The sequence below is a fragment of the Protopterus annectens genome, chromosome 14.part0, assembly GCF_019279795.1.
Source record: "Protopterus annectens isolate FY-2018-M chromosome 14.part0, PAN1.0, whole genome shotgun sequence".
NCBI classification, from domain to species: Eukaryota; Metazoa; Chordata; order Ceratodontiformes; family Protopteridae; genus Protopterus; species Protopterus annectens.
In genome coordinates, this window is record NC_056748.1 from 390574880 (window position 1) to 390602648 (window position 27769).

General features: G+C 45.1%; 1 protein-coding gene across 1 annotated transcript in view; it reads right to left on the reverse strand.

The window, feature by feature from the left end:
• HELLS (helicase, lymphoid specific) overlaps positions 1–27769 on the reverse strand; it is a gene marked incomplete in the record, with an annotated part of 1428613 nt that overhangs the window by 749098 nt on the left and 651746 nt on the right. The window contains 1 exon segment of the mRNA XM_044056152.1: positions 25019–25180. Coding sequence (XP_043912087.1) covers positions 25019–25180 — 162 coding nt within the window.

Consider the following 27769-nt stretch of genomic DNA (forward strand, 5'->3'; position numbering starts at 1 on the left):
TTCAGTTGTATACATATCCCTTTTTGTAAGTCCATGAATTTCTGTCCCAAAGTTTTAACTTGCAACATATTATAACTTCTAACATTTTTCTTATATCATTTCCTTTCTTTTTACGTTTACCTCTTAAATCACAATTAGTCTCCTGTTATTATAATATTCATATTTATCACTTCTTCTTTCGGCTTTTCCCGGTTAGGGGTCACCACATCGGATCACCAGTCCACTCATGATTGGCACTGGAGTTTTTATGGTGTCGAGTTGCCAGCCCGGCCGCCCAACCTTCCACAGAAGGCGCACACACGCACACACTCACCTAGGGCCAATTTAAGAGTGTCCAATCCACATACTGCATGTCTTTGGGATGTCGGTGGAAACCCACTCGACCACAGGGAGGACATGCAGACTCCGCACAGAAGGCACCTCAGCCAAGAATCGAACCGGAGAACCTCTTGCTGTGAGGTGGCAATGCTAACCCCTGCACCACCTCAGCCGCCCAATATCTATATTTATCACTACATGGTCTAAAAACTGATGAAATAAGCTTTCCCTTTGTTTATAAATAGTATAAGTATATACTGTTATAATTCTATATACTTGTTCTTTCCAAATCTATAACAGTTAATCTTCCCATTTTGGCTAAAGTTACATATTCTATCTTTAGTGTATTTCAATTTCCAAACTATCCTTCCTGCCCATAGTTTGTTTGCAATCTTTCTTAATTTGTTAAAAATCTTTCCTCCAATATAACTGCATCTACATCATATGTATTACACCACTCCAAAATTCCTGTTCTTTCTATATTCTTAATACTAGTCACATTTACAGAAAGCACTAAAAATTTTCATTTTCCCCTTTCTTTAGATTCAGGGTTACATAAGATCATGGTTAATTACCAGGCTAGATTTCTCAATAGGCCATTCTAAATCTAGCCAATTTCCTGCCTAAAGGTGAGAACCAAACACTGCACCTTGTGTCTGGGAGTCAACACCTTAACTATTACACCTAGCCCCAATCATTAGCTATATATATATATATATATATATATATATATATATATATATATATATATATATATTCTTCTTCATCCATGTCTGTCCTTTTTTTTTTCTTTTGTACTTATCCCTTTAATTTTTCTTTTTTTGTCTTTACCAACATGATTCCTTTTCTCGTTTTACTTCCTTCCAATTTATGTCTTCATCACTTATTTCAGCACCTTTTTATGTCTTTACTTTTTACTCATCTAATTTTCCTTCTATTTTTAGGACTTCTAAAATTTCTCTCTGCTCGTTTTTTTCTCTTTTTTCGTTAATCTTATTTTCATTTTTGCAATGCATCCATTTATATCTAAGTTTGTTACATTTATAACATTTCAATTCACATTTTTTGCATCATGCCCTATTTCCTCACAAATAACATTTTTGTTTGTCACAATAACTTATCAAATATCCTTTTCCACAATAAAAAAAAAGTTCTGGGACATACCCAGTATTTTACAACACTCAAATTCCCCTCCACATTTATCCTGCTTGGTGTATGCATATTTTTTCTCTTTCTATTTTTAATACAATATTACAATCCCAGCCACCAGTCCATAAATTCCTTTTGCCATAAAGTTTTGCAATGTCCAGTACTTCCTTACCTAAATCTTTCTAATGCCCTTTCAGCGTCTCTCTTTCTACCTCAATTCAAAATTGTACACAGATTTTCTATGTTTCCATGTTAAATGCTTTTATTGCAAAGATTCCATGGGCTGCAGTCTTTACTTTATATTCTCTAAGAAAATTTAATATAAAATAATCTCAAATATAATGTCACAAAATGTCTCTGTTAAAGGAGAACAGCACCCACAGACTCAAAAAAAACATGTTTATTTCATCATGGTTTAGTGTTTCCTACATTTTAGCACCACTCTGGGACTATTTACAGGTTTGTAAATATTTTATACATAATTTCTGAGTATCACCACATGAGGTCTAGCATCCTGAAGTGATCCTGATTGTTTAGTCCACCTCTAGGTATCCCACAATGCAGTGCTTGTCTTTAAAAAAATTACATCACACAGGCCTCTTTCTTCCTAAAGTTCCTGTCATTGCATTGATTTTACATGCATACACTGCTGTCTTTCAGTCAGTTTTATGTAAGATTTCATGCCGTTCAATGGCGACTAAAAACAGTACAAATGCCACAGAACAGACTTTCAAAGTGCTTTTTACTACTACTTTTTAGAATGGCTAAACTGCCATCTTTTGTGAAGCCTGACTTGTACTACTTCGACTCGCCTCCCATCCCCCTTCACACCTAACTTCCCTAGCTATCAAAGTGTTATGTATAATTTGCGGTATCTGCTGTGATTGACATCTCATAGGAGACTTGACTCATGCACTGTTTCCTTGTTCTAGCCTTTACTTTCTGCATGGGTAGGGGAAGGGCCAGGGAGCTGTGACATCACAGCATGGGTGGGTTTTTAGAACAGTGGTGGTGATGTCAGTTTGAAAAGGAATTGGCCAGAAAATTACCTGTATTCATTGGCCTTGATGACATCAATGAATTAGAGACTGCAAAAAGCTTTTACAGGGTGGGATAAAAGTTCTTTAAAAGTAAAACCATCACAGTACAGTAAGGTACTGTTCGTGTGAAGAGAACAAGTCGATTTAAAATATTTTAAATTCTGTACTGTTTACTCATAGCAGGGACTGTAAACGGGGAGAAAAAGGACAGAGAAGTTGAGCATTTAATAACAGAATAAATGCTCTTACCTCATGTGCTTTTACACCCAAAGGAGCTACTAAATTCTCCCACACTTCACAACTGTCCATTTCTTTGCCTTCTTTACTTTGAATTCTTACCATGTACTTTGGTTTTTCATTTTCTTCTGTCTTCTTTTCCGCTACTACACTTTTGCCTCCTTTTACTTTCGCTGCATATCATTTCTTCTCCACCTCACCCCTCTTCTTCAGGATTATCTTTGCATCCTCCTTTTGAATTTTCACCATAATGTCTCCCCCCCCCCCCCGGAAACATCTCCTCCATTTTCTAGCTCACTCTGCAAAGTACAGTTGTGTACACTTACCATAAATGTAGATGTTTGAGTGTATTCACTGTTGCAGTCATCACATTTGGGTTATTTGCCTGCAGGTAGCCCTCAGTCGGCCTGAATAACAGAGTCTTGGGATTTCTGCGTCGGATGCTGTCGCTTCTTCCATGACGTCACGGGTATAAAACATGCAGCTGATGCCATTAAATCAGTTTTTCTTGACCCAGATGTCAGGTGCCCCCAAATAGGAAGCAATTACATGGTATGGAACACCCCCAACAAAAAGCAAATACCAATGATATAAAATATTCCAAACAAAAAAAGATAGGTAGAAGTAAAGAGAAGTCAGGGGGCTGGAGGGAGGGTAACCAGGACTGCAACAGTGAATACACTCTAACATCTACATTTATGGTAAGTGTACACAACTGTACTATGTTCTTAGTTTTTCACTGTTGCAGTCATCACATTTGGGTTGATTCCCAAAGCTGAGGATGGGTAGAGGTAGTTAAGAAGCATTAGGGCTGGCAATCAGGCCCTGTAAGACTGCTGTGGCAAATCCAGCTCTCGAGTTAGAAAAAAAGAAGTTATGTACTCACCATAACGTTCCATCTGTGTAGTTGTACTTCATTTTTCTGCAACCTGTGGGTATACGGATCCATATCAGATCTGAGCTGGCAACTTTTTTCTAGCATCTGCTCCAAGCTCCGAGTTCCTCCCCATACCCATAATGCACTACCTTCTCCTATCTTCCCTCAGATCGAGTTTGCTGCAACTAAATACATAAGCAACTTGGCCCAATGAACCAAACCTGAAAAGACAGGGCAAGGTCCGGGGGATGGCGGGAGGGAATGTTGAAGAAAAATGAAGTATAAAGTACAGTTTTGTACCTACCATAAATGTAGATGTCCGATAGATATGCATCTGCAGTCCTTACATATGGGTTTTCCTGCCTCAGGCAGCCCCTCGGTCGGCCGGATTCCAAAGTCCGGGTCCGGCGTCGGCCGATGTCGCCCCCTCCCCGACGCCAGAGCGCCTGGGGTATAAAAGCATCAGTCGACGCCATCTTCCTCAGTTCTTCTTGCCCCAGATGCCAGGTGCCCTCTAATGAAGGCTAAATTTGGAGAGATGCAAAAAATTACAAACATGTACAGTAATATATATATATATACCAAATACACCATAATAGAGAACCCCAGCTAGCTAGAAAGAGGGATAACTACTCAAGGAATACCACAGAGGGGTAGGAGGGAGGGAAATCCTGACTGCAGATGCATACCTATCGGACATCTACATTTATGGTAGGTACAAAACTGTACTATGTCCTTCAAGGATGCATCTGCAGTCCTTACATATGGGTAGAATACCATAGCCAAGCTGGGGGTGGTAGGACCTAAGAAAAGGATGGTGTAGCTAAAATGCCCTGCAGGACTGCAGTAGCAAAGCCTGCTCTGGATCTGGAATATAATGGTAAGTTGTAATGCTTGGAAAATGTATGCACGGAGCTCCATGTAGCAGCTTCTAAGATGTCCTTTGTAGCCACCCCTCTTAAGAAGGCTGTGGAGGTGGCTGTGGCTCTGGTGGAATGAGGTCTAATGTTGGCTGGCACAGGTTTGCCATGAAAAGAGTAACAGAATCGAATGCAATTCCCTATCCATTTTGAAATTGTCTGTTTGGAAATTGCTTTTCCTTGTACACCAGCAGCATATGCTACAAAAAGCTGGTCAGTTTTCCTGTAAGTCTTAGTTCTGTCCAAGTAGTAGCACAACTGTCTGTGAATGTCCAGGGTATGCAGAAGTTTCTCCCCTTTATTTTGTGGATTTGGAAAGAAGGTAGGCAGGTGAATAGCTTGGTTCAGTGAGACCCTGGATACCACCTTTGGCATGAAAGAAGGATTGGTTCTCAATGAGACTCTGTCCTGATGAAAAGTAAGAAATGGTTGTACTGCCATGAGGGCCTGTAACTCAGATACTCTTCTTGCTGAGGTTATGGCCAGAAGGAAGGCAGTCTTCCAAGACAGGAACTGTAGTTCTGCAGATGCTGCTGGTTCAAAGGGAGGTAGAGTTAATTTTTCCAACATGAAGTTAAGGTCCCATGTAGGCACTGGTGGTTTCCTTGGAGGGTTGATGTTTTTTATCCCTCTTAAAAACTGCTTTAGCAGCAGATGAGAAAATTACAGGTGGATCAGTGTTGTACTCTGCTGAAATGGCTGAAGCATGAATTTTTATGGAAGAGTAAGAGAGGCCATTATGGAGCATTTCTGCCAAGTATATGTGGAATGCTCATTACTGTCGGATCTTGGTCCTTTGTGGAGTTCCAAGTGCGAAATCTTTTCCATTTTGCTGAATATGCCTTTCTTGTGGAAGGCCGCCGAGCTTCCTTGATGATATCCTTTACCCTTTTGGATAGTTTAACCAGGGGAGGAGTCAAGGTATTTTCCAGGCTGTCAGCTGCAAGGTTTTTAGGCTGGAGTGCAGAGTTTTGTAATTGTGCTGTGTCAGAAGAAGTGGCCATTGTGGTAGAGGCCACGGTTTCGTGCGTGACAAACTCCTTAACAGTGGGTACCAATGTTGCCTTGGCCAGTCCAGAGCTATCAGAATCACTTTTGGTTGTTCTGTCCTGATCTTCAGTAAGACCTTGGTCATTAACGGAAGAGGTGGAAATGCATATACTGTTAGAGTATTCCAGCTGAAAGAGAGAGAGTCCACTTTCCATGCTTGTGGGTGGTATGTCCTTGTGCAGAATTTCTTCAGTTGATGGTTGTGGTGGGAGGCAAAAAGATCTATGTCCGGCCTTCCCCATGATTGTGTTATTTGAAGAAAGGTGTCTGGGTGCAGCATCCATTCGTGTGGATCTATGATGATTCTGCTTAGGCTGTCCGCCAGTACATTGTCTTTTCCTGGTACAAACTGGGATTGCAGCTCTATATTTAGTTTTAGGGAAAGTTCCCAAAGATTCATTGCCAGCCTGCAAAGCGGGTAAGAATGGGTACCTCCTTGCTTGTTTATGTACCACATAACTGTGGTATTGTCGTGGCCTTGATGTAGGAAGTGCTTGAAGGCATCGATTGAATGTATCACTGCCAGCATTTCCTTTTGGTTTATGTGCAGGCGAAACTCTGTTTGTGTCCATTGTCCTTGAATGCATCTGCCCTCCATGTGCGCTCCCCATCCATGGTCTGAGGCGTCCGTGGTAATGGTTTGGCTGATATTTGTTTTGCTGAAAGGCAGACCGAGGTTTGACTGGCTTGCTTGAGCCCACCACAGAAATTCCTTTTGAAGTCATGGAATGAGGGGGATCAAAGCTTCTAGGCTGTGACTGTGTTGAGACCATAGACTCCTTAGGTACCATTGTAGTTTCCTCATATGCAGCCTTGCTTGTGGAATCAGACAAATGCAAGATGCCATGAAACCCAGGGCCTGCAGTATTTTCCTTGCAGTCAGATGGGTTTGCTTTGCCAGGTTTCTGAAGTAATCCGGTAGTTGTTCTTGTTTTTCTTCTGTGAGAAAAGCCATTTGGGTGGTTGTATCTAGTTTTGCACCCAGAAAAATTATTCTTTGGGATGGAACAAGTCTTGATTTTTGAATGCTGACTGTGTATTCCAAAGCCTGAAGTAGGCGGATGGCATAATTCAAGTGTTTTACCAATGTTCGTTGGCTGTCCGCTTGTATAAGGCAGTCGTCCAGGTATGGGTATATTTGAATCCCCTGAAGTCTGCAGTGTGCAATTACTGATGCCAGGCATTTCGTGAATACTCTGGGCGCAGTAGATAAGCCAAAGGGCAATGTTGAGAATTGATAATGCTCTGAACCAGCAAGAAATCTGAGGTGTCTTCTGCAACTTTGTCTGATAGGGACATGCAGGTATGCCTCCTTGAGGTCTAGAGTTACCAGCGAAGACCCCTTGCCCAGCATGGGAAGGAGTTGCTGTAGGGTCAGCATTTTGAATTTTGGCACAATGAGTTAAGTATTTAGTGCGGACAAGTCGAGAATAGGCCTCCATTGTTTTTCTTTTCTTGGGACAAGGAATAGTCTGGAATAAAATCCTTGCCTTGTTCTGTGAGAGGAACCTTTTTTATAGCTTTCATTTGCAATAGGTTGGAAATTTGTTTTAAAGCCTCTGTCCTTTGATTCGGTGGCAGGTTTGGCATGCCTTTTCTTTTTGGTAATGTATGAAAATGGAACCTGCATCCTTTGTCTATTATTTGCAGTGTCCATTTGTCCCTTGTAATACTGTGCCAATTTTATGAGAATAAAGATAGCTTTCCGCCCAAAGGTGCTTCCAACTGAGCCCTGGTTGGCGGGGTCAAGGTAAAGTCATTGAGTCTGTCCTTGTGCAGCAGTTGTAGGTCCTGCACTACCCCTCTGGTTAGGAGGCTGCCATTGACGTCCTCTGTAGGAGCCTCTAGCTTGCCCTCTACCTCTGGCACGCCTGTTCTTGCCTCTTTGAAATCTTTCTGTGTCTGGAAAGGCCCAATTCTTAGAGGGCCAATTTCTGCTGAATCTTGGTGGTTGGACCTGGAGAAAATCTTTGACTGTTTGTACAGATTTAGCCTTTTCCTCAAATTTCTTTAAGACCTCCTGAGCAGTGGAGCCAAATAACTTTTGCTTTTCCAGTGGCGCATCCAGAAGCTTTGCTTTAACATGATCTGGCAGAGTTTGTTCCTTCAGCCAAGCATGTCTACGTATGACTGCACCTGTCATTGCTGACCAACATGAAGCTTCCAATGCATCATAACCACACTGTAAGAAATGGTTGCTATCCTGTTGGGAGTTATGTATCAGATCCTGAAGTGACTTGCGATCTAGGGGTTCAGGTGAAGACAGTTTTTTATGCAATTCATCTAACAAATACTCTTGGTACTGTATCATATGGAATTGACAATTTAATGCCCTCATAGAAAGAGTGGCAGAAGTATACACTTTTTTACTCCATCTCTCTAAAGCCCTGGACTCCCTTTCAGAGGGGAGTGGATTTTTAGTAGTGGCAGATGCAACCCCTTTAGGGCCCTGGGAAACTGATTCAAAACAGGAGGAATAGCCAAAGGTCTATGCTGAGGTAGATGCAAAAAAGTCCTTAATCTCTTCCTGGAATCAGAGAATTCCTGGCCCTGCCATTTGAAATGCTCTCTCATGGAATTAAGGGTCTCCCCAAAGGGCAGCTCTTCAGGAGGGGAGGCAGAGGGAATAGATTCCTCTGCATCAGAATCCTCGTAGGCCGTAAAGGCGTCCTCCTGGTAATCAGAAAGAGCAGAGCCATCTGTGGTCTCATCAGAGGACTGGGGATCAGAGGGCTCAACCCTGGGCCTTTTGTCCAGAGGAGGATGAGAGCCCCTGTCCGGATGTGGCTGAGAGCCCCTAATTAAGGAAATAAACTTAAAATCTGTGAACCTGTAGTGGATCCCTGAGGAATAGCCTTGGGAGGCAGAGATATTGGCTGTTTAGCAGCTTTAGCCCTTGTGAATGCCTTTATGGACATGGATGCAGGAGGCCTGGCTGCTCCACGTGCTGGCGTAGTTTTGTCTAGGGAAATGGTGTTGGATGTTTCCGAGGCGCCGGTTTCTGAGGGAAATTCTATAACCGACTCAGAAGAGGCCACCAGGGCCGAAGTTGTCGGTTGTGTGGTTTCGACGGTCGGAGGCACCAAGGACTCTGTTTCAGCCGAGACCGAGACACTTGCGGTAGGCCTAGACGTGGTTTCAGCCGAAACCACAGTCCGCGTGTGTCGGTCCTTGTCCTTCCGTTTTTTGGTTAAATGAGAAGTCGGAGTCTCCGACGGCATAATGTAACAGTAACTAGCCCCAAAATATTCCTCTGCAAACTCCGCCCGACTCCTAAGAGTGTGTCGGTTGAAAGAGGCACAGGCTGTACAGGCCGAGACGTCGTGGTCTGGGCCTAGGCAGGGGAGGCAGTAAGAATGGAAATCCTTATGAGGTATTTGTTTCCCACAAGTTAAGCAATTATTAACTTTAAGCGTTAGATCTGACATCAGCTGAGGCAAGAAAGGGTCCCCAACGGGGTACTTGGCTTTTGAAGTCTTCGGTAGCTGAAGTTACAGGAGCTGGCCGACCGACACTTGCGAACTGCTTCTGCTTCGGGCACCACGTGGCAAGAAAGACTGAGGAAGATGGCGTCGACTGATGCTTTTATACCCCAGGTGCTCTGGCGTCGGGGAGGGGGCGACATCAGCTGACGCCGGACCCGGACTTTGGAATCCGGCCGACCGAGGGGCTGCCTGAGGCAGGACAACCCATATATAAGGACTGCACATGCATCCTTGAAGGACATCTACTCAGATGGAACGTTATGGTGAGTACATAACTTCTTTATCTGAAATAGTTAACTTCATTTTATCTGCAACCCTTGGGACAGAGTCCCCAGCTACTCCAATCCTGGGAGGTCCCCAGCTACTCCAATCCTGGGAGGCCCTTATGGAAGGATATTCCTGAGCATCGCAGAGCCAAAGGCTGCTCTACCCCTAGAAATCGGATCTAATTTGTTATGGGAAATGAATATATGTGAATTGAGCCAGGTCGCTGCTGCACAAATTTTGTCCAAAGGAACCCTAGACCAAAAGGCAGCAGAAGTCGCCATGGACCTGGTAGAGTGAGCCTTAACAATACCAGGAGGAGCTAAACTTTTTGCTTTGTCGGCATGTGAAATGCAAAGAGTGATCCATCTAGTCAAAAAAACTTTAGAAATAGCTTTTCCCACAAATGCTTTGGAAAGGAGACAAACAACTGCTCAGTCTTGTGGAAAGATTTTGTTCTATGAAGATAAAAATGAAGCTCTCTATGAACATCTAACAAATGAAGTTTGTATTCACCTATATTTTGGAAGTTAGGGAAGAAAACGGGCAGATTAATGGACTGGGTTTATGTTTGCTTCAGATGCCACTTTGGGTAAGAAGGAAGGATTAGTAGGGAGAGAGACCCTATCCTTATCGAAGACCAAATATGGAGGCACGGTAGACAGAGCTTGAAGCTCAGAAACCCTCCTAGAAGATGTAATGGTGAATAGGAAAGCTGTCTTCCAGGATAAAAATTTAAAATCCACCGAAGCTGCAGGTTCGAACGGAGGAGCCACCAATGCCTGTAAAACAAAGGTAAGGTCCCAAGGAGGCACTGAATCCTTGACAGGTGGACGTAACAGAAAAGTACCTTTAAGAAAAGCCTTACACAGCCTACAGGAGGCTAAGGCAATTTTGTCTTCACCAACATGAAAATAAGAAATGGCTGCCAATTGTACTTTCACTATGGAGGAACTAGCTCCTTGCTGAAAAATGCCAGACAAGAAATCCAACACCGCTGGAACAGGGGCTGTAAAGGGATCTAGTTTTCTCTGAGGAGCAAATGGAAAAGCGCTTCCATTTACTGCAATAAAGTTTCCTAGTGGAATCTTTAAGAGAAGCCACCAGAATGGATTTTACCGGGGATGAAAGACTGGGAGTCCTGGCAATCAACGGAACTGGAGCAACCAAGCTGTCAGCTTGAGGCTGCCCAGATCGGGCGGAAGGGCCCCTAACGGATGGGAGATTAGATCCGGGCAGGGATCCAGAACCCACAGAGGAGTTAAGAGATGAGACCAAAGGAATGAGAACCAAACCGGATGAGGCCAGAATGGGACAATGAGGATAACTTTGCACAGCAGTCGGCAAGCTTTCTGAAGAAACTTCAGAATGAGTGGCAATGGTGGATAAGCATATTGAAGCCCGGGGGGGGGGGGGGGCAATTATGGACTACAGCAACTCTGGGGACTTCTTCTGGTGAGAGAATCAGAGCAAAGAACTCACTACACTTCGCGTTGGATGGAGATGCAAAGCGATCACAGCAAGGCTGACCCCATGCACGGAAGATCTCCGCTACTGACGGTTTCAGAGACCACTCGTATGGCATCAGAATAGCCTGACTCAATCTGTCCGCTAAAATGTTGGAGCGCCCTGGGATGTGCATTGCTAACAGAAACCAATCGGTGAAGATCGCCCATTCCCACACTCTCATGGCCTCGCGACATAGGGGGTAGGATCTGGTTCCCCCCTGTTTGTTGATATACCAGACAACCGACATGTTGTCTGACTGAACTGCAATCAATCCGAGAGGAAGGACAGTGTGAAAGGCTTCCAACGCTAAAAGCACTGGCCTCATCTCTAAAACATTTATGTGCAACTTGGTCTCTGACTGGGACCACGTGCCTTGGACTGTCCTTCCCAATCAGTGTCCCACCCACCCGAGTTGGGAGGTGTCCATGGTCACTGTGGCTTGGACTGGAGATGACACGAAGGGGCGTCCTTCGGATATCTCCGCTGAACTTAACCACCAAAGAAGAGATGCCCTGCAGACGTGACTGATTCTGATCGGAAATTCCATGGGCAGGTCTAGCCAAGACCACTGAACATTCAGTGTCCATTGAGGAACCCGCATATGAAGGCCCGCACATGGGAGAATCAATATGGAGGCAGCCATGGAGCCCAGAGCCTGGAGAACCTCGCTCGCCTTTGGGGACTTGAGTTCACTATCTGAGCTATGTGGCACCTGAGATGCAAGATCCTGTCTGGAGTTAAGAATACCTTCATCTGCAAAGTGTCTGTCTGTGCCCCAATGAAGTCTAGAACTTTTACTGGTTGCAACTGGGATTTCTGAACAATTGACTGCAATTCTCAGTAGATCTGCCAACTGAATGAAGTAATCTTGGGCCAGACACAGGTGATGCTTGTTGGGCGCAGCGAAGAGCCAGTCGTCCAGGTAAGGAAACACCTGAATACCCTGATGCCTCAGGTGAGCCGCTACAACTGCCATTACCTTGGTGAACACCCTGGGGGCTGTGGTGAGACCGAAGGGTAGGGCTCTGAACTGAAAATGACTGGCTCCCAGTCAGAAGCGCAGAAACCTCCTGGAGCTTCTGTGTATTTTGATGTGGAAGTAAGCATCCTGGAGGTCTAACGAGCACATCCAGTCACACTCTCGGAGATAAGGTAGAATGGACTGTAGGGTGACCATCTGAAATTTCTGCTTGGCTACAGACAGGTTCAATGTTGACAGGTCTAGAATAGGCCTGAGGTTCTCCATCTTTTTTGGCACCAAAAAGAACCTTGGGTAGATGCCTGATCCGGACTGATCGGGGGGGGGGGGGGGCCTGTTCGATGGCTCGTTTGAGAAGCAGGTTTGAAACTTCTAGAGCTGCGCCTCGCTGTGAGTGGGTGGAACATCCGGGAGGTGTTTTGGAATACTTGGAGGGGCTACAAATGGGATAGTGTAACTTCTGGATATTATCTAACCCAGCGATCTGTCGTAATGGACTCCAATGTCGCTGGGTGTAAGGACAATCTTCCCCAGACTGCCTCCAGAGTAGGACAGTCGGGCAACCCCTCAGGGCTGCTGACCAGTTCTATAAGAAAAGGGTTCCCTTGACCCAAAATTCCTGGGACCCCCTCTACCTCTGGGTTGGCGTCGATCCTGTCCCCCTCTACTTCTGGGGGAATAGTTGTTCTAAGAATCCCGGGGAAACAGATTTTCGGAACCACATCTTCTTCTGCCCTCTCTGATTCCTAGAGAAGGACCGCTGAGGGTTAGAGAAGCGGATCCCGACGGCAGACAAAGTCTTCCCGTCCTTTTCGCTCTGGACAAGTGTGTCACATACTGTCTTTCCAAAAAGGGAAGAACCGTCGTAGAGAGCACTGACAAACGACGCCCTGAAAGGGTCCGCGAACAGACACAACCAGTCGGATCAGAGGAACTCAAGGTAACAACCGGAGTCGAGGTTGGAGGAACCGTAGGCGCCGAGCTACCAGCTCCGAAAAACATCGGGTCCAAGAGCCCCGAAGCACGGATCGGGGAAGGAGAGATGGGGCAGAAAAGAGGCATGGAGGTCCCCCTCCAGAGGGAGAGGGGCCTGGCAAGACTCCCATCTGAATTTGGGTCTGAATAAGTCTCCGCATCATCCTGTCCATATCCATGTCCGATAGGCTCCACGTCGACCTCGAAGAGGCCACCGACTCGGATCTGGCTGGTCTGCGCAATTGGGGGGGGGGCCTTGGGTCCGAATGTTCCAACGGCTCCAGTGAGAAACGAGGAGACCGGAGCCGTGGAGAAACAGGCCTCATGGTCTTAGATGGGGGGACTGAGAAAGAGCTCCCTGTCTGGGGATCTCTTACGATGTCTGTCCTTTTTCTCCCTTTCCTCTCTGCGCCTTTCTTTATCTTTTTCTTTGTCAGTCACACTGACTGAAGATTTGTCCTTAGAAGACCCATCCCCAGAAGAAGGGGGAGGTTAAGTCCCTGTCTGGGTGGGAGGTGGTACACTAGAGACCGAGGCTGAGGCAGATTCCAGCATGGCAGCAGGGAGAAGACCTTTGGCAACTAGCTTGGTCTTCCTATCCCTAACGGCCCTAGGGTCAAAACCAGAACAGATAGCACGCTAAGTGGACAAATGTGCCACTCCCAAGCAAATTACAGAGTGTGACCATCGGCCGGGGAGAGCTTATGGCCACACTCTGTACATTTTGGCTTCGGCTGATTAGCCATAGTCCTGCACTCAAAAGTACAAACACTACCTCTTCAAAAAAAACACACACAAACACAGGTAGGGGAAGGGCAGGCCCAACTACTACTCTACACAAAACGTTTTTTTTTTTTTTTTTTAAAAACACCAATGACAAAGTGAGATACTACACAAGGGGAGGAAGGGAAAAAATTCACTCAAGCACACCTAGATACCAGAAAAATTACCACTTACTATCCCTGAGCTCAGAGCAAAGGAGACCATGATGCACACTACTGGCGCGGCAAACGAGATCTGAGGGAAGATAGAAGATGGTAATACATTATGGGTAAGGGGAGGAGCTCGGAGCAGATACTAGAAAAAAGTTGCCGGCTCAGATCCGATACGGATCCGTATACCCACAGGTTGCAGATAAAATTAAGTTAACTACTTCAGATAGACAGGTAAGTGGCAATGCTTGGTGAAAGTGTGTACAGAGCTCCAGGTTGCAGCTTCCAGGATGTCCCTGGTAGGGACTCCCCTGAGAAATGCTGTAGAGGTTGATGTAGCCCTAGTGGAATGTGTTCTGATCCCCTGTGGGGTAGGTTTCCCATGATGTTTGTAGCAGAAATGGATGCAGTGTGCTATCCATTTAGAAATAGTTTGCTTTGAAATGGCCTTGCCCTGTGCCCTGCAGCAAAGCTGACTAGCAGCTGGTCAGATTTTCTGAGAGTCTTAGTCCTGTCCAGATAGAACCTAAGCTGCCTGTGCATGTCCAGGGAGTGCAGGATCCTTTCCCCTTTATTCTGAGAATTAGGGTAAAAAAAGTTGGCAAATGAATGGATTTGGTTTAAAGCCACACTAGAAACCACCTTGGGCATAAATGATGGGTTAGTCCTTAGAGAAACCCTGTCCGCATGGAAGATAATGAAGGGTTGTACACGAGAGTACATTTTTCAGGACCGTAGAACCAAAAGAAGACCTGTCCTTGGAAGCCTTATCTACTTTGTAATGAGTGATAAAGGTATGAGACTTAGACCAAGTGGCTGCAGCACAAATGTTGTCAAGGGGCAATTCAGATTGAAAGGCAGAAGACGTAGAAACGGCTCTGGTTGAATGAGCCTTTGCTTTGAGTGGCAAAGGTATGTTAGCATTTGCATGAACAAATGAGATACAATCCGATAACCATTTTGAAAGGGTTATTTTAGCTACTGGTCTACCTTTCCTGGCCTCCGAAAAGGATACAAAGAGTTGATCTGATTTTCTAATATCCTTAGTTCTATCAAGATAAAATCTGAGCTGTCTGTGTACATCACTTTTGTGCAGCATGTATTCCAACTTGTTGGAATGGTTGGGAAAAAAGACTGGCAACTCAATGACCTGATTGATATTAGACTCAGAACAGACTTTAGGCAAAAAGGAGGGGTTTGTTCTGAGAGATACTCTATCAGCATGGAAAATCATATAAGGAGGTCTGATAGATGATGCTTGAAGTTCTGACACTCTGCGGGCAGAAGTAATGGCCACTAGAAAAATAGTTTTCCAGGATAAAAATTTGAGATCACAAGATTATGCTGGTTCGAAGGAGGGAAGAATTATTTGAGACAGCATAAAATTCAAATTCCAGGGAGAATAAGGGATTTTGACAGGAAGTCTCATGTGAAAAACACCTTAGAGAAAAATCTTAAGATGACTTATGGGCCCATAATATTTAACCCATCGAATCCAAGGTGGAAATCTGATATGGCAGCTAACTGAACCCGAACTGTGGCAGCTGCTGCTCCTTCCTTAAAAATCATTGTCAAAAAGTCTAAAATGGACGACAAAGGAGCTCGGAAAGGGTCAATTGTTTTGTATAGTGGCCCAAATGGAGAACCTTTTCCACTTACTGCAATATAGTTTTCTGGTGGATGGCTTATGAGAAGACAATAGAATTTGTCTTGTGTCATCTGAGAGTGAATGAAGCCTGGCTACTTGGGGAAGTGGATCAGCCAGGCAGTCAGCTTTAGAGACTGCAATGAAGGATGGAGGTCTCCTGATGGGTGTGTCAGGAGGTATGGAACTGGGTCTAGGATCCATAGATCCTCCAGCAAATGATGGTGAAGAAAAGGGAACCAAATCTGTCGAGGCCACTGGGGGGGATGAGGATAACAGTCTTTCCCAGCGATTTTGCTTTCTGTAAAAACCTGGGTATCAATGGAATTGGTGGAAATGCATATAGGAGACCCGGAGGCCAATCATGTACGAGTGCATCTCTCGGGGGATGTCCTGGAGGTGGTATTAGGGCAAAGTAGCTTTTGCATTTGGTACTGATGTGACTGGCAAAGAGGTCCCAGCAAGACTGGCCCTATTTGTGGAAAATCAAGTCTGCAACGCGTTGCTGGAGAGACCACTCGTGAGGCAACAGAATTGCCCTGGCCAGCTTGTCCGCTATCACATTGGATTTCCCCGGGATGTGCATTGCTAACAGAAAACGCTGGGATGACACGGCCCATTGCCATACCCTGAGGGCTTCTCGATAAAGAGGATAAGACTTGGTTCCGGCCTGTTTGTTCAAGTACCAGATCATTGACATGTCTGAACTGCAATTGTCCCTAGAGGAAGAGAGTCTTGGAAGTACTGCAACACCAGAAGTACTACTCTCAACTCCAGAACATTGATATGCAGATGTGACTCTAGATCCATCCATGTGCCTTGGGCGGTCTTTCCCTGAAAATGCCCCCCCCCCCACCCTATTAGGGAAGCGTCCATGATCACAGTGGCTACTGGGGAGGGGGGAGCACAAAGGGACTACCTATTGTGACATGAAAAGACGTCAACCACCACCGAAGGTCTCTCTTGCAAGAATTTGTGATGAGAATCATATGGTTCATTGGTAATTTCTGGTAAGACCATTGAGCGAACAGGAGCCAATGAAGAATTCGCATATGCATCCTTGCGAGTGGAATGGCTAGAATTGCTGCCGCCATCTAGTACCTTCAAGACCTCTGCGGCTGTAGCTCTGTTCTTTGACACCAATGAGTTGACGTGCTGGCGAAGAAGTGAGACCCTTTCGACTGGAAGACGTAGAGTGGTGGTTGAGTATGCTGCGATGGCGACAAGGCAGACTTTTCAAAGTTGACTGTAATGCCTAAGTGGTAGCAGAGTGTCAGAGTAGATTGTGTTGCCTGAATCAATTGATGCCTGATGGTAGCGGTGAGGAGCCAGTCTTATAGATATGGAAATACCTGGAATCCTAGACGCCTCAGGTGAGCCGTGACCACTGCCCATGCATTTGGTGAACACTCTGGGGCTGTAGTGAGACCAAGGGGCAGGGCTCGAAAATGGTAGTGATTGGCTCCCAGCCAGAAACCCAGGTGATCTCTGGAGTGTCTGTCCACCTTTATGTGGTAAGTATGCGTCCTTGAGATCGATGAAGCATATCCAATCGCCTTTCCCTAGAAAGGGAAGAATGGCCTGAAGCGTAACCATTCGGAAATTCTCTTTTTTTACAAACTGGTGGAGTCTGCTGAGGTCCAAGATAGGTCTCCAGTCCCCTGTTTTTTTTGGAACCAAAAAGTATCTTGAGTAAGTTCCGAATCCAACTTGGTCTGCTGGGACTGGCTGGATGACTCTTTCTAGCAACTTGTGGATCTCTATAGTTGCTTGTTCCCTGAGACTGGGTGGAACATCCGGGATCCTGTTTACAGGAGTGGAAGGGGAAGAGAACGGTATGAAATACCCTCTGGAAATTATGCTTTGTACCCAGGTATCGGACGTTATGCTTAGCCAGGCTTCTGGGTACAAAGATAAGCGACCCCCGACTGCCTCCAGAGCCGGACAGCCAAGTCTCCTTTCAGGAGCGCTGGTAGGGTTGACCAGAGAACTGGCCTCTGTCACCCTGCTGGTGCGGACCCTCCTGCTGCACGGATGGCTTCTTCCATTATAACCTCCTCCTCTGCCTCTAGAGGGGGTTTCTCCACGTGTGTCCTGAAAGGGTCCCTGTGCTTTTCGGAACCACATCTTTCCGCCTGCACACACCTGGTTAGAGTTTCCTTTACCTTGGGCCCAAACAGGGATGAGCCATCAAATAGGGTGTTGATAAAGGAAGACTTGAAAGGCTCCACAAAGGAACAGAGATACATCCAGGCTTGTCTACACAGAGCAATGCCTGAATTAGCAGCTCTACTCGAACCATCAGCTGAGTAAGATATGAGACGCATGGACGAGTTCACAATCAAGTTTAGGGTAGCGAGCTGTGCGTTAACTTTGTTGGCAACTCCTGCAGCTACCGTACCCTGGAGAGTATCTCCTAGCTCTTTCAGGAGATCTCTTTGTAGTCTTGTAAAATGGGTTAGTTTAGTTCAGCGACCTTTTCCCTTCGACCACTGAACATGCATTTCCCAAATCTATCCATGATCCTAGGCACTCCCTTAGTCAAAAAGGCTTTGTCCACTGGGGCAGAGATGAACTTATTTGGCTTCCGAGGGACAGGTTCCATGGCCACCGGAGACTCCCATGCCTTACGAGAGATCAGCTCCATGAGCTCATCGTAAGGCGGAGACACCCAAGAAGTGGAAGGTTGAGACCAGAAAACCTTTAAGGGCACTGACTTGTCTTCAGTAGGGCTTTTGGACTGCCAACCGCCCCTCCGATTAAGGATTTCTAATATCTCTGCAAAGGTGATATCTTCAGAGGGGGATCGAGGGGACCCTTTGGACTCATCCAAGTCAGTGTCAGATGTCAAAGACTCCTGTGGGGAGTCCAAGTGCCTCCTCTTGCACAGTCTCTTCCTGGGTACCTCCTCAGTGGGGGGATCTGGTGAGGTCTCAGAAGAGCAGGGGGCGCCCTGTGGGGCTACTTGAAGCTCAGGGTCTCTATGCTTGGATGGACCGGTAGAAGTAGGAGCGGACACAGGTGCTTGAGGGGAGGTGGAAGCCAGACCTGATGCTGATGATGTCTTTGGAAACAGGACTCTCCTCATGGCATTGAACGCACCATGGCTCTGACGAGAAGGGGTAGACAAATCCGAAGGGACCGTCTGATCCTCCTGCACCGAGGCCATGGGCTCCGAGCCAGAGGTAGAAGCTGAGCTCATCCGAGCCGAATCCCCGACAGGAAGAGTCGGCACTGACAAATCAGTACGACTATCCTTCCCGGACCCGACAGGAGAGTGTCGGCTCCTAGAGTCCCCGGTCGGCGCAGAGGACATCCAAGTAGATGGAACCGATAACACAGGAGCAGGTCTTGGCTCCACAGGCACAACAACCATCAGGTCGGGCTCCTTCGGCTCCAAAAGTCAAGTACGGCTCGGAGGAGTAGTAGTAAAGTCTGGGTTAATGGTCTTTGGCTCCGACAAAGGCGTCGGAGCCAACAATTTGGCACGGCCTGGTGCCCGTAAAAGCTTCTGCACCAACTGGGTCCATATCCAGATCTGAGAGACTGATAAAAGACTTCGAGGAGTGCACTGAGGGTGCTGATTGGAGCAGAGGAGATGAGGGAATCTCTGAAACCAGCTACAAAGCTGTGAGCTGGCTCCGAACAGAAGGGACATTCGGTTCCAAGGACAGTGAAACTGATGACCCTACACCCTCTATTTTTTTTTTTAGCCTTTTTCGATACTTCTGAGTCACCTGAAGACTTGGAAGACTTTGAGGCTCTACTAGCACCATCCTGGTCACCCAGTGCTTTGGAGAAAGGGTGCTGAAGTAAACCCCTATCCACTAATTTCTTCTTTCTCTCTAAAAGTACCCTGGAAGAGAAGGAGTGACAGATACTAAAAGAGTCTTGGAGGTGTAAAGCCCCCAGACAATAAACACACTGAACATGCCCATCAGTGACTTGACATTTTTTGAAGCCAGATTTAGGATGTGGCTTTTCTTTCTCATCGGACATCTCTATTATCAATTTAAACAACTGAAACAACACACTCAAGAAATTATCAATCAAAGTACTCCTAAGAATCCGGTTAAATACAAGGCAAACACTATAGAAAAAAACAAGCCAACACCGGGCACTTATCTAAAACTAATTCTAAGTCTAAAACTATATAGATTTTAAGAAAAAAAGTTTTTAAACTTGCAAACAGATGAATCTATCGATTAATATTGGTCCGAGCTATCTGGACCACCGAAATCTGTGCCGCAGCAAACTAGATCTGAGGTAATTCCAGCAGTGCATCATGGGATAAGGGTCTTGGTCTCGAGCTACAGGCAAACCTTGAGCTTTGCTATCAGCCGTGTTGGAGCCAAGGATCGTCTCCAAACCCATTACTGAGAATAAATGGCGAGATTTAACAACTTCACATTGAAGGGCTCCACGGCCATAAGGGCCTGCAATTCAGACACTCTTCCTGCTGAAGTGGTGGCTAGAAGTGAAGCTGTTTTCCATGAGAGGAATTTTAACTCTGCTGTAGCAGCAGGTTCAAAGGGCGGAAGTGTGAGCTCTCTTGGGGGGGGTCTTAAATGTTTGGCTCCTCTCAGGAACTGTTTGACCAGAAGATGAGTGGTGGCTCAGTATTATAATGAGCTGAGATGGCAGAGGCATGAATCTTAATTGAAGAGAAAGATAGGCCTTTGTGGAGCATTTCCGTTAAGTAATCTAGTATACGAGGTAAGCTGGGCATAATTGTGTCCATTCCCTAAGAGTGGCTCCAGGAACAGCATCTTTTCCACTTTTCTGATTAGGATTTTCTAGTACTAGGCCTCCTTGCCTCAAGATTGACATCCAGCGCCTGCTTACTGAGGGTTGCTGGTGATGAGTTCAGGGGATGAGCCAGGCTGCTAGGTTCAGGGTCTGTAGCTTAGGGTGCAAAATATGGCCCTCCTGCTGGGACAGCAGGGAAGGAGTCTGAGGCAGGTGCCATGGTGGCACTACTGTCAGACTGTGCAAAAGAGGGTACACCAGTGTTGGTGTGGCCAGTCTGGTGCAATCAGGATTGTCCTTGGCTTGTCCTGTTTGATCTTTAGTAGAACCTTCGAGAGGAGGGGCAGAAGGGGAAAGGCATAGATTGAGAGGCTTTCCCAGGTAAACGACAGGGCATCCACTTTCCAAGCTTGGCAGTGGGGAGTTCTGGTGCAGTATTTGCTCAACTGATAGTTCTGAGGGGAAGCAAAGAGGTCCACCTCTGGTGCCCCCCACCTGTTCCTCAAAAGCTTGAATATTTTGGGTTCCAGTTTCCACTTATGTGGGTCCATGAGATTTCTGCTAAGTCGTCTGCTGGTGAATTTAGTTTGCCTGGCAGGAATCGAGCTTGCAGGTGCACTTGGTTGCTCAAGGCTGTGTTCCACAGAGCCATGGCTAATATACAGAGTGGGTAGGAATGGGTTCCCCCTGCTTGTTTATGTACCACATAACTGTGGTGCTGTCTGTCTTTACCAATAGTTGCCTTGGAAGAATAAGGCCTTTGAAGGCTGTCAGAGCATTCTATACAGCTAACATTTCTTTTTGATTGATATGCAGCTGCATTTGCTTTGGGCTCCATTTGCCTTGAATGCATTGTCCTGCCATATGAGCCCCCCATGCATAGTCTGACATGTCTGTTATTAGGGTTTGGGCGGCTGGGGGGTAGAGTGAAAGGGAGTCCTTTGTTGTGGTAGCATGCCTCTGCCCACCAAAGGAACTCTGTCCTTAGGCATGGAATGATATGAATCACTGTTTCCAGGTCCTGAGAATGTTGACACCAGAGACTTTTTAAGTACCACTGAAGTTTCCTCATATGCAGTCTTGCATATGGAATTAGTAGAATGCAAGAAGCCATGAACCCTAGGGCTTGCAGTATTTTTCTTGCAGATAGCTGGGTTTTGGTGGCCAGTAGATTGAAGTAGTTTGTCCAACAAATTTGTTTTTCAGGAGTGAGGAATGGCATCTGGTAAGATGTGTTCAAGCTTGCTCCCAGGAATACAATCTGTTGGCTGGCTACCAGATGTGATTTCTTTTCATTGATGGTGGACCCCAGTGAAGCTAAAAGTCTCTCTACAAATGTCAGGTGCTGTAGTAGCAATTCCTGTCTGCTTGAATCAGGCAGTCGTCCAAGTATGGGAAAATTTGAATTCTTCTCTGCTTGCAATATGCAATGGCTGGAGCTAGGCATTTTGTGAATAACCTGGGCGCAGTAGATAAGCCAAAGGGAAGTGCAGAGAACTGATAGTGCACAGAGCCTGCTCTGAAACATAGTTATTTCGTGCAAGATTCCCTTATGGGGATGCGCAGATAAGTTTCTTTTAAGTCTAGGGTGCTAGCCAGGAGTCCTTGGCTAGCATTGGAAGCAGCTGTTGGAGAGTACGCATTTTGAATTTTGGAACCACCAGAAAGGTGTTGAGAAAAAGAAAGATCCAGGATAGGACACCAAGTGTTTTCTTTTCTGGGTGCCAGAAACAGTCTGGAATAGAAGCCTTGACCCCTTTGTTCTGCTGGGAAAGGTTGAATAGCCTTGATAATGAGAAGAGAAAGTACTTGCTTTTGGGCCTCTGCCCACTGGTTTGGGGGGAGGTCTGGCCATCAGCTTGGGGTTGGGAGTGAGTGGAAGTGGAATCTGTATCCCTGGGAAACAATGTCCAAGACCCATCTGTCCTGGGTAATGTACTCCCAGTTTTTGGCATGCAGGGCAAGTTTCCCTCCTAAAGGTGCAAGTACTTGGGCAAGGCTTGGAAGAGTTAAGGATAAGTCATTCTGAGATTTTATCATAGGATGGTGGCTTACTACTCCCTGCTTTGGACGCGGGAGAACTCCATTGCTTAGATCTGTGCATACCCTGAGACTGCAGTCTTGGTGGTCTGCTGCCCCTGGGTTTGGATTGAGAAGGTCTGGGAGGGACTGGAAAAGACCAGTTTTTAGAAGGCCAATGCCTACTGAATCTAGGTGGCTGTACTTGTAAGACATCTTTAACAGTTTGCATAGATTTAGCTTTCTTCCTCCATCCATTTGAGGATGACTTCTGCTTTAGTGCGAAAGACACTCTTGGTTTAATGGTGCATCTAGTAATGTTGCTTTGACATGGTCTGGCAAGGTTTGTTTCTTAAGCCAAGCATGCCTTCTAAGAACAGACCAAGTGACAGCAGCCCTGCAAGATGCTTCTAAGGCATCAAAACCACATCGCAGTTTACCAACTTGGTTAACAGAATGCATTAACTCTTGTAAATCTTTATATTCTGCACAATCAGGAATCAACATAATTTTCTGTTTAATTAGCTCTATAATATGTTGCTGATACTTTAACATATGAAACTGGGAATTTAAAGTCCTCATGGCAAGAGTAGCAGAGGTGTATACTTTCTTACCCCATCTGTCTAAAGCCCTAGAATCCCCGTCCGAAGGGGTAGGATTTTTGGCCGGGGTAGCCTTAATGCCTTTAGGTCCCTGGGAAATGGTCTCTGGATCTGCAGCAGGATTTTTAAAGAGGAATTTGTGGGAGTCAGGTACTCTATAGTACCTGTCAGGTTTCCTAGGAGCTGGAGGCAAAGTATCAGGGTAAGGCTGGATTCCAAGAAGACATCTACAATTTCCAGAACAGGAGGGATAGCTAGAGGGTCTGTGCTGAGGCAAGTTTAAAAATTCCCAGAGTTTATTTTTGGACTGAGAGTAGTCCTGGCTCTCCCAGCGGAAATGCTCTCTAAAGGTATGCAGGGTTTAACCAAAAGAAAAATCTTCTGGAGGGGAGGCAGAGGGAATGGAATCCTCTGCATCAGAATCCTCATAGGTAGATAAGGGAGGGTTGTCCTGGTAATCAGAAGGGTCAGAGTTATCAGACTCCTGATCTGAAGAATCAGAAGGAAAATCAGTTCTTGGTCTTTTTGAGGGGGAAGGCTGACTTCCCCTAATTAAAGTAATAAGGTCTTCAGCCATTCTAAACATTTTTTTTTTGTGGCATGTGAGCCTGAGAATGCGCTTTGGTCATCGGTTTCCTTGGTGTAGTGTGAACTCTAGGCCTGAAAAATTCGGTATTCTTGGTTTGAAACAAAGTCATCAGTTTAAGCCAGGCCTGAAAAATTCGGTATTTTTGTTTGAAACAAAGTCGTCGGTTTAATATGAAAATCGGAAGGCCTGAATACACCCTCAGAAGCCAGTGTCTACACAGCAGTTCCGGACCCATCCAAGGTAGAGACATCCGCAGGTTCCATAGTCGAAGCATCTCACGGCATACCAGACTCCGAATGGGTCACAGTAGAGGCCTGTGAATCTGTAGAAGCGGGTATCAGGGGCTGCGAAAGCGCCTACGGTAGCATTGTCGGCAGTTTTGGACCTATGTGGTCTGGTCTCTGTCTTTATTCTTACGTTTTTTCGGATGATTTGTAGTCAGATGGCTTATCGAAGCCTTTCCGGAATACGGAGATAGACAGCGAAAGAATTTAGCAACAAAAACAGCCAAAAGATGAATAGTTTGGGCGTTGAACAAGGTACAAAACTGACAGCGAGGGATGTCGTGGTCTGGGCCTAAACAGGTGACGCAGTAAGAATGAAAATCTCTGAGGTATTGCTTTCCACAAGCAAGACAATTATTTATTTTTTCTGACATCGGTTAGAGCAAGAAAAGAGGACCCCCCAATCGGGTACTTATCTTTTAGAAGACTTCAGGTCTGAAACTCGAAAAATTAAAATTTCAGGAGGTGGCCGACTGGCACTTGTGAACTGCTTTGGGCACAACACGGCAAGAAAGACTTGCGTAATGGCATCGGCTGCATGTTTTATACCCCTGACAAACTGACATCATGGAAGAAGTGGCAGCATCCAAAGCAGAAATCCCAAGACTGGTATTCAGGCCGACTGAGGGCTACCTGCAGGCAAATAACCCAAATGTGATGACTGCAACAGTGAAACAAGAACATCATCATTATTTCTGTAATAAATCCTCCTGCAACCGTCCCGACTGGAGTGTTGTAATTATACATCTACCATTTGCTGGCTCAACTTCAAACAGGTTTCTTTGAAAGATTTCCTCGAATCCTGCACACATTCTCCTGTCTCAATATCTGCTTTCTCCATTTTTTTCCACCAGTCCATCATCTCCTTCTCTCTCTCCATCTGCCTCCATGTTTCTCCAGGCCACCTCTGCACCTAGGAAGTAACTAGGAAGTGCTCCTCCAATATGGTTCCAAATTGCAACAATGACGAATAGGGGAAGTTCCTTGATGCTGTGGCCAAATTTCCCCTGAAAAGAAGCCACCAGCCTAACGTTACTAACCCAGTCAACAAAGGACAGATAGAGAAATTTCAAATGATGCCCCGCAAAAAAGACAATCAAACATTGTGTATGGATATGAATTTCTTCAACTCCTGCTTAGTTACTGTTGACACTTTTTTTTCACTTTCATCATACTTTTACTATATAGTTCAGTGTTTCTGGAAATCACTTTTTTTTTGCAAAGCAATGTACACCCATGTCTCTGCTGCAAATGGCTTTTGCCCAGCAGGACCACCCAGTCAACAAAAATAAAACCATGAATAAATTAATAAATAAACAAACATGACAAAAGTTTTAGCAGGAATGTTATGAGTAACCATGCTAAATACCAAAAGACCCAAACATGCTTTCTTACCTTATCCTTCCCATACATTTTTGCAATAGTCTTATTGACTACAGCAGTGTATAAAATTTCTTGCTTTTTGCAAAGAGGTGCATAAACAATAACTTCACGCTTTGGAGGAACCTCCAGAGCAACATCAGATTTTAATCGCCTCAGCAAGAAAGGTGTCAGAATCTGAAATGCAAAAACAAGAGTGTGTAACTACTTTGACAGTACTTAATTAGAAAAGCACATCCTTGGAAATTCAATGAATATGCCAGTTAAGTTTTTAAACTAATCCAGTCTTATTCTTCTCACTCACTTCTTGATAATCTCACTCCCTTATCCATGTAGTATCTATTTCCATATTCTAACACTCCTCTCTCTCTCTGTACCCCTTCACAAATTACTACTGTGAATCTGTGAGACCACATAAAATGTTAAACAAGGATAAGGCTGATAACCACAGTCAAACAGATAAGCAACTCTGTGAAAGAACAACAATATCACACTAATGACTGCAATCATTTTCAAACACACAACTTTACAACATACCCTCAATGCACAAAAAATGCTTCCACATAACTGTACGTTGTAATGATTTGTGCTAGTTCAAAAACAACCTGATGGGGGCTTCCAGATGCTCATCCAGAAAACTGACAATCAAAAAAAGAAGTTATGTACTTACCATAACCTTCCACATGTGTGTTGTCCCTCTCCGCCTTTATTCTCACATATGGGTCGGATCTGATCAGTCGGATCCATCTTGGCCTTATGCAGAAGCTCATGACCTTCAACTAAGCTCTTGGGCATTCTTCCCTTCCCAGAATGCACTTCTCCACTATCTCAGATCTTGTTTGTCCGATAAAGAAGCCAGTAGTCATATAAAAGAAAGGAGACATAATACTATAGAAAGTATTTAAAGAAGGACTTCAAATAACAAGGAGTCCTAGAAAGCCTCATTTCACATCACATGTTCTTTCAGGAGTCTCGGGAGAGGGCAGGTGGGAGGGCTGTGAGAATAACGGTGGAGATGAACAACACACATGGAACATTATGGTAAGTACATAACTTCTTTATGTGTTGTTGTCAATCTCACCTTTATTCTCACATATGGGATAGCATCCATAGCAACCTGAATCTTGGGTGCCTCATGGAAGAGTATTCCTCAGAACCATTGATCCAAAGAAAGCCCTACCCCCAGAGGCCAAATCTACTGTGTAATGAGTAATAAAGGTATGGGGGGGTTGACCATGTAGCTACTCTGGCCAGAAAGGCTGAAGAAGTAGCCACAGCTCTAGTAGAATGTGCTTTGACTGGTTTAGGCAACTTATTTTGGGATTTATAAATGAATTAATACAATCAGAAAGCCACTTTGACAAAGTAACTTTAGAAACTGGCAAGCCTTTTCTCATTTCAGAAAAGAAACAAACTACTGATCTGTTTTTTTCTGAAATCCTTTGTCTTGTGTTTTCCTTTGTTTTGGAAACTTGGGAAGAAAACTGGCAGTTCAATGGACTGAATGAGATTAGTCTCAAACTACTTTGGGCTTGAAGGAAGGGTTAATTTGTAACGAAACTATCTTTGTGAAAGATTAAACAGGGTGGCTTTATTGACAAAGCTTGTAATTCAGATACCCTTCTGGCAGAAGTAACAGCCACTAGGAAAGTGGTTTTCCAAGCTAAGAATTTCAAATTACAATTTGCTGAAGGCTCAAACAGAGAATGCATCAAATGAGATAATACAAAATTCAAGTCCCAAGGGGCGGAAGGACTTTGGTAAGGTGGCTTCAGCAACAGAACTCCTTTCAAAAAGGTTTTGCAAGGCTTATGGGACAAGACTGGGGAGCCATTCTCTTCTAGGTAATAATTAGAAATTGCAGCTAACCGAACTCTTACAATTGCTGCAGCAGCTCTACTGCTAAAAAGTTTTGCTAGGAAATCCAGAATGAAGATCAATGGAGCTGTAAAAGGATCTACATTTTTTTCCATGGCCCACACAACAAATCTTTTCCAGCTGCTTTTGTAAAGTTTTTGTGTGGAAGATTTAGTGAAGAAAGCAATATAAAAGAGGATGCCTGGCTATCACTGGAATCGGAGCAGACATGATGTAAATTTTAAGCTTTTCAAGTCTGGAGTGCCAGTCCTTATGGATGCAAAAGTAGGTCTGGAACAGAGTCCAGAATCCATGGATCTTCCTGGAGATCAGGCCATAGGCAGGAAAACCATATCTGTCAGGTCCAGTAAGGGGCAATGAGGATGACTGTTCTCTTCAACAATTTGCTTTCTGTAACACTTTGGGAATTAAGAGAATTGGAGGATAAGCATACAGAAGCACTGGGGGCCAATCATGCACCAGTGCATCCCTCAGGGACTCTGCCCCGAGGGGGGGTGGGCGGATTAGGCTAAAGTAGCTGCTGCATTTGTTGATCATGGGTGATGTAAAGAGATTGCAGCAAGGCTGACCACATTTCTGTAAAATTCTTTCCACCACTTCACATATGAGAGACCACTTGTGAGGCATCAGAATTGTCCTGCTGAACTCGTCAGCTATAACGCTGGATTTCCCCCAGGATGTGCGTTGCAATCAGAAAGAGGTTAGAAGATATCATCCAATGTCAAACTCAGAGGGCTTCCCAACAAAGGGGATAAAGATTTGGTGCCTCTGTTTGTTGATGTACCAGACTACTGACATGTTATCTGCCTGGACTGCTACTGTTCCCTGAGGAAGAGAGTTTTGAAAGGTCTGCAATGCTAGAAACGCTGCTCTCATCTCTAGAACATT